The sequence below is a fragment of the Pieris napi genome, chromosome Z (assembly GCF_905475465.1).
Source record: "Pieris napi chromosome Z, ilPieNapi1.2, whole genome shotgun sequence".
NCBI lineage: Eukaryota > Metazoa > Arthropoda > Insecta > Lepidoptera > Pieridae > Pieris > Pieris napi.
In genome coordinates, this window is record NC_062259.1 from 5,234,668 (window position 1) to 5,241,933 (window position 7,266).

Consider the following 7,266-nt stretch of genomic DNA (forward strand, 5'->3'; position numbering starts at 1 on the left):
TAGGATCGCATTCCGCAATCTTTATTTTTATGTGTTCTTTTATTTGAACTTTGAGTTTAAAGTAGAAAAGTTATGAAACCTCTCATAATTTATTATCATTTGATTTTTGAATCTTATAGATGTTGTCAGGCTTATACAGCGTTAAGAACTTAAGACTTAATAATTTCGAAAAAATATTAAATTATTTCGAAAAAAAGTCCAGAAGATAGGCAACAACTTATGGGCGAGTGAAGTAGAGACAGCAAATTTGTACCGAATCTTAAAATAAAGAGGTTATTTATTTTAATTATTACTCGATTCCTTTCTTTATTTGTAATACATCAAAATTGGTATGCTGCAACTTTAAAAGAAGCAAAAGAAAATAGTTTTCGTTTTCACACCAACCAATAAGCAATAAAACTCCTATTGAAAGTGTTCCAATTTTACGATCATGGGATATAAAAATAATATACTCATTAAATAATATTTTACAAGTTTGTTTTTAAAATACCAAATACTTCTTAGTTATGGAAGAAAGCATATTTTCTAGTGGCAAAAGCAACAAAATTCAAGTAGTGATAATAATCAGCATTTTATTACTTTTCTCAGGATATTGCCGTAAAAAACATAAAAGGCAACATACCCGTAAAATTACAACTACAAGAGACCCTAATGTTAAAAGACTATGTATACAATTTAATCAAACACTAAAGGGTATGTTATGTATATATTTCATTGACAAGATTAAAGTTATAACAATAGTTAAATGTTTTGTTAAATAATATTTTAAAAGCATTATATTTAAGAAATCTATAGATATTCCTTAAATATGTTTTAGGGCCTTGGTTTAAATGCAATCTTATATCATATTTTTCCCTTGAACCATGCAATACCAACACTACAAAGAACAACTGTATTTATAAATATAAAGTAATCAAATACAAATAATCTTAAAATTAAGATGGTGTTCTAAATAAGTATCTCTACTCTTGTCTTCCAGCCAGGCACAAAACTTGTTTCCTACGACCTGACATTGGGCCCTGTCGTGCAGATATAATACAATGGTACTATGATGTCAGACAGAGTAAATGTTACCGGTTCTTCTGGGGAGGATGCCAGGGCAATGGAAATAGGTTTGACACAAAGAAAGATTGCCATGATTACTGCTATTTAGATGTCCATAATGCTACACGTAATGATAAGATGTTTTTTAGAATCTTTTAAATTAATTATTTAATATTGTGACTCATCATGATCCAGTTGATTTTTTTCAGATAGTATTATTTAATTCCTTTTGTAGCAAGTATATGCTTGATGTTCCATCCAAAGTTTTTTTTGATATGTTAGGAAGTTAAATAACAAAACATTAATTTTAGAAATAAGCTTATGTTTTGAACAAGATAAAGTTTACTAAAATATTATAAGGATTTGTGATTTTAATTGATTACTATTTTTATTTCCTTATAATAAAATTTCCTTTACAGTTAAAATACCATACTTTTGTTCACTGACATTTGACTATGGTAGCTGTTTTGGGTATTATAATCGTTGGGCATGGGACACACTTTCTAAGTAAGTTGAAGTAACATATTATAAATTTAGTTTTTAGTGAAACATATTTTTGTTTAATCTTGTTATCAAAATTAATTGTCCCTTGACTGAAAAAAATATTTAGTAAATAGTTTATATGTTCCGTAACGTATTATAATAATCTATATTAAAGTTAGCTGTATATTTGATTATATAAACTCCTTAACTCCTTAACTGTGTGAAAATGTGTCGATACTTTAAGATTAATATGTATGTTTAAAATATAAAATAAAAAGTGGATCCTGTACGATAATCGGAAGCGCTCATTGCAATGGCTGAACCCAGCCGTACCAGCCAAAACGTGCCCCAAGCGAAAATTTACTTGAAAAAGTTACTTGTGAGCGGTTGCTGTGGCCGGGGTCGTTCACTATAGCTTTCTTAAATCTGGCCAGACGATTACGGCAGATGTCTACTGTCAGAAACTGCAAACCATGATAGAAAAGCAAGCTGCTAAACAACCAAGGCTGGTCAATCGCTCTAGGACACTGCTGCTTCACGCCAACGCTAGACTACACACTGCACAACAGACTGCTATCAAATTAGAGTAGCTTCAATTGGAATGTCTAAGACATCCACCTTACTCCCCGGATCTTGCTTCAACAGATTACCATTATTTTCGAAATTGGATAACTTCTCCCATACAAAACGCGAATTTCAATTTTTTTTGTAAGGACCTAATATTTATTTTTACAGAACCTGCAGACAGCATCTCTACTCAGGCTGTGGAGGTAATCAAAACAACTTTCACTCATATGGAGAATGTATTGGAACTTGCCTTATTCCTCCCAACAATACATTAAGTCGTGCTCATGCCTTCACTACTTGTATACCAGCTATAAATATTCCCGAAGTGCAATAAATAAATAAATAAAATAGTGTTTTTTTAATATTTAAAGATAATATTAATAGCCCGACCTAGTATCATTCCTCATTTAGACACAAAATATGCCACAAATTACTAATAATAAGAACTTATTTATTTCAGATTATATCCATATGTAGTTTTAGTTAGAGTTAGTAAAAGTTATGTTAGTATTGGTTTTACGAAAACAAAAAAAGTTAAACTCCTATAGTGGTGCATGGACATTGGACAGCATACCAACGTTTAACGTTGCGTGTTCTTTGAGGTCAACATAATCAGGATACCACTGGTGCAATGGCTACACGATGCAACAAAGATGCTACCATTTTCCGAATGATGGATCGATGTATTGAAAGATTTTTACCTATTTATATAGATTCTTTAAGGAAATTGCTTTATTTTAATATTTTGTATGTCCAGGACTCTACACACATGTCTGAACGCTCATTGGTAAAAAATCCAATTGCAAACTTGTAATGTGTACATGATTCTTCGAGAAATGTTCTTAAGAAGGAATGAATAGAAATATAAAATTCTAAATAAAAGCTACACTATAATTCCCTTAGTGATTATTTAGTGCCTATGCTTTAAGCAAGTTTTTTTATGGCAATAGTTCTAACTTTATGCTAGTTTCAAGTAAAACTAAGTTATTTTATGTTGTTCATACAACAAAAGGAATGAGTGTACGTACATAAGGTTAATATTAATACTAATACTTTTTTTAAATCTATTTCTGCGAATATAACTGTAAATTATACAGTAAATATCAATAAAAATTCAATTACATTGTGAAATTGCATTTTATTAACCAAGAAACAATTGAAGTAGTAACTCGCTCCACTGACTATATTCAATAACATGAAGTTAACCACATTTTATTTTATGTTATTGGTAATAAATCTTGCGTATTGTGTAAGTATAAATTATTTCTACTTTATGAATACCATTATTGAATGTATTAGTAGGTCACTAACCGTTCATAAGAATTACATAATTCGCTAAAAGCTTTGATCTAAATCAAGTTATCATTAACTAACAGGTATACACTAGTGTGGTTTTTTACTTTACCGTAGGCCATAAAGAAACGCATTGAACCACTAGAAGACAACGATATGAATAGGACTATATATTCTGTTGCGGCTGCACTTAGTCAATTTAATACGCTTTTTAAATACAATATCGATAAGTTTAAATATGATTTAAACGACCCAGCTAATACGCAAATTGTTAAAATTTTGGACTAGTTTAAATGTAACACTATAACAGTCTCAAATTATTTACTTTACAGTGTACTGTATGCAAAGCTAAGCCACCTCGCGAAGATTCGTGGAAATATGTTAAAGTACCTCTGCCAAAACGAAAATTTATGTTTCGCTTAACAAACAGTACATCCCCATACTAAACCCAATAAAAACTACTTAATTATATTTTTTTTAAATTTCTTCCTCGCCGGACCCCATCTAATTGTACTATACTATGTAAACGTTAAAATACTTTCTTATATTTTTTTTCAACAAAATCCTTTTATAATATATAATCATTTTGTGTTATAAAAACATATTTGAAATCACCACAAAGCAGGCGTTAAAAAAAATGGAGCTAAAGAAATCTAAGATCGCGTAAATGGAATTAAATTCATTCGTTTTCTATGATATAATTGCCTTAATAAAATAGTTGCTTATTGTTTGTTTAATAGCGTAGGTTTTTTATTAGTATTAAGTTTAATACTTCTAGAAACACGATTATGACGTGTCTAACATTAACTCTGTTTTAAGACGTCCAAATGACAATATATACATAGTTTGCCAATTTAAAGTGAATTAAAAAAAATATTGTCAGACGCAACAGCAGTTGAAATTGCTCTTCAAATACCACCTTAACACAGCTGTAGGATGATTTATCAAGTGCAAAACTTTAACATACGCGTCTATAAATGCATTGGGACAGCACTCTTATGAAATATAAATTGTTGTCAGGCGCTGTACAAGTCGCGTGATAATGAAATTGGTGCTGGTGAGAGCAAAACGACATTAGCAGTACAAATACGACGTATCTTGTCTCAGCTGAATGCAAAGCACGGTGAAAATAATTTTAAATCAATATTGAAGCAATTAAAAGATATTTATCAAACATCCTCTACAACAGAAAGCTCTAAATGTGGAAAACACAAATAAACTTTTATTTAAATGTTGCATATGTACCAGCGGTAAGAGGAGATTTTATATTTATTATAGGACTTATAATTTTCAATAGTAGCTATCTCCTTGTGGTTCTTACACCATAGACTACTGCTCTACTGCATCTACTATCTAATCTACTGCTGTATAGCTAGATTGCATAAAAGACAGAATAATAATATTTATAAGTTCAGCCATAAAGTATTTAATAGTAATAAGTTTCTATTGCAAAAGTTTCTCGAAGAAAATAAAAGTCAATGTCACAAAATTATCTTTCAATCTACTTTGATAATGTTAAATAAATTTAAAAAGAATTAAAAAAAACGCAAAATGTATTCAAATGAATTTCGACCTTATTTTATTTTAATTAAAAAAGAAGAAGAAAAGGGTGAAAAATTCGCGAGAATAACGATGGAAGTGAAACATCGTGCGACAAAGGAACCCATTAATCCCTTCACCAAGAAAACTGTATACACACAAACATATCCCACAAAACTAATCCCGGCTGCCCCTAGAAAAGCCTGCTGCTACTATTGTACCGCCTAATCCAAAGCTGAAATTATGCAAGTAAACTCTGAAGATAATTTTCTGAAAAAAAGGAAGAGGCCTCTCGTCCACATTCTTGGGATCCTGTGGAGTAGATCGTTGGGTAATATCTTAGGCTCCTCTATGAGACTGATCTCCTGCCACAAAATGTCGAGCAACATGTATATATTTTGTTTGCAATCATATTATCATATATCAGACTATCTGTCGATACAATTATGTGATGAGAGTTTTGTGGCCCGTAGTAAAAAAGAAAGTATGGAAGATGTTTTTGATGACGCCGATTTTTGATACCTGATAAAATTTTATTGCAATATATTTATGAGTTTATTATGCGTTTATTATTTTAGAACTTGTTATAAATGGATTCCTTTACTTTTATCCGATGCGACGAGAGTTTGATATCTCAGATATAACATAGTTTTTATAAATATCACTGCATCTGAGAGTTTTTTTAGGCATTTTTGCCTCGCACAACCACTACGTGGAACCAGCTTCAAGTATTTCCGAACCAATTCAACTTAAGGTCTTTCAAGAAAAGAGTGTATCAATTCTTAAATGGCCGGCAACGCACTCGCGAGCCTTTAGCATTGATGGCTCCGTCGTACCAATGGCGGCGCAGCGGTACTTAACATCAGGCGAGCCCGTTTGCTAGCCCCTTTTCTATAAAATAAAACATATATATGTATAAGTTCTTATAGAACCGCTCTAGTCTTAGTAACTCCCCTTGGAGTTATAGTGTGTAGAGTAGAGAAGAGACTTGTTCCATGGGAAACTATTTCAGCTGATAGCGGCTTGGATGCTCTGCAATGCAAAATGCTTTTTTGCCTATTAAGTTCCATTATCTGGGGATACGGGACAAATAAAGTCATCCTCATTTAGACACAAAATATGCCAAAATTAGGTACTGTTAATCAAATTTCTAATATGTAATAAGAACTTATTTATTTCAGATATGATGAAGTTTTAGTAAGAGTTAATAAAAGTTCGGTCTTATTATTGGTTAGTAAATAAAACAAAAAAAACTAAACTCCTATAGTGGTGCATGGACAGCATACCAACGTTTTAAGATTTGCGTGTTCTTTGAGATCAACATAATCAGAATACCAGTGGTGCAATGGCTGCACGATGCAACAAAGATGCTACCATTTTCCGAATGATGGCATAAAAACTGTCAGTTCGGGTCTGGGCCATACATAACTGCAGAACCTCGGCAAGCTCAATAGCAACCTAAACGTGTACAGAATACAGAACACCTTGTTGAAAAAGTTGTTTGAAACATTAACAAAAAAATTTAAATCTATCTTAGACCATTTATTCTGAATGAGGATTGACTTTTAGTATTGTTAAAATTAGAAATTGACTTGAGGATACGTACTTTACTACGCCTTTTGAGTGAGATTGTATGTGTCTCAAATAAGATAAAATATAGATATCGCGATTAGCAATAGATGATCACTAAAACTCACCTTTGATCATCCTATCGGTATGGATGTGCTAATACTAGCTGATAAAAGTGACTCTAAGTTACCAAAGTCATATCTATATGCTTTATTCATTGTATTTATTTCAAAATTCAGCGGTCTTACGTTTGTGAGAGGCTCACACAAAACCACTTCGCAATTTTGTCCGATAGAGTCATCTAGCGTGATATATCGCAGGAATGCACCATACACAATAGGAAGTTTGTGCGATGCGCCCTGCGAATTTGCAGTTACGCGATTGATTCTGCACAAATAATTTCTGACATTCAGGAAAAATGCTTTTACTAATTCCTATTTGGCACCAAGTATTATAGACAAGAGTCACTGCTGAATGGCAGCTCAGAGATGGGAAAAGAAAAAGAGGAAGACAGGTTTAGGCAATGTAGTAATCATTTGCAAGACATGGCTGGTGTTGTATGGACTAAAGTTGCCCGGGAAATAAGTGGAGAGAGTTAGTAAAGGCCTACGTGTCCCAGGACAAACTTTTTTCACACAGGACCAAATATTTTGTATTGTGTTGTATTATTAAAATTATTGTATGGTCACAGAAATAAAAAAGGTTTTATCAATTTAAATTCAATAACTGTTATACAGAATTATAATCAAATGTGACCATTATTCATACATT

General features: G+C 31.9%; 1 protein-coding gene and 1 long non-coding RNA gene across 3 annotated transcripts; both read left to right on the top strand.

Annotated features, from left to right (window-relative positions):
* The first annotated feature begins 219 nt into the window (after positions 1-219).
* Positions 220-2,444, top strand: LOC125062546 (BPTI/Kunitz domain-containing protein-like). The gene is made up of 5 exons (XM_047668549.1): positions 220-223; positions 589-693; positions 980-1,171; positions 1,464-1,551; positions 2,263-2,444. The coding sequence occupies exons 1-5, from the start codon at positions 220-222 to the stop codon at positions 2,426-2,428; spliced, it is 555 nt and encodes a 184-aa protein (XP_047524505.1). The 3' UTR covers positions 2,429-2,444.
* A 739-nt stretch (positions 2,445-3,183) lies between these two features.
* On the top strand, positions 3,184-5,485 carry LOC125062273. Of its 2 annotated transcripts, none has more exons than XR_007119224.1 (2): positions 3,184-3,343; positions 4,408-5,485. It is a non-coding gene; the product is annotated as an uncharacterized LOC125062273 (long non-coding RNA). The 2 variants fall into 2 exon arrangements; XR_007119223.1 differs by lacking the exon at positions 4,408-5,485 and adding an exon at positions 3,720-3,858.
* Positions 5,486-7,266: the final 1,781 nt, after the last annotated feature.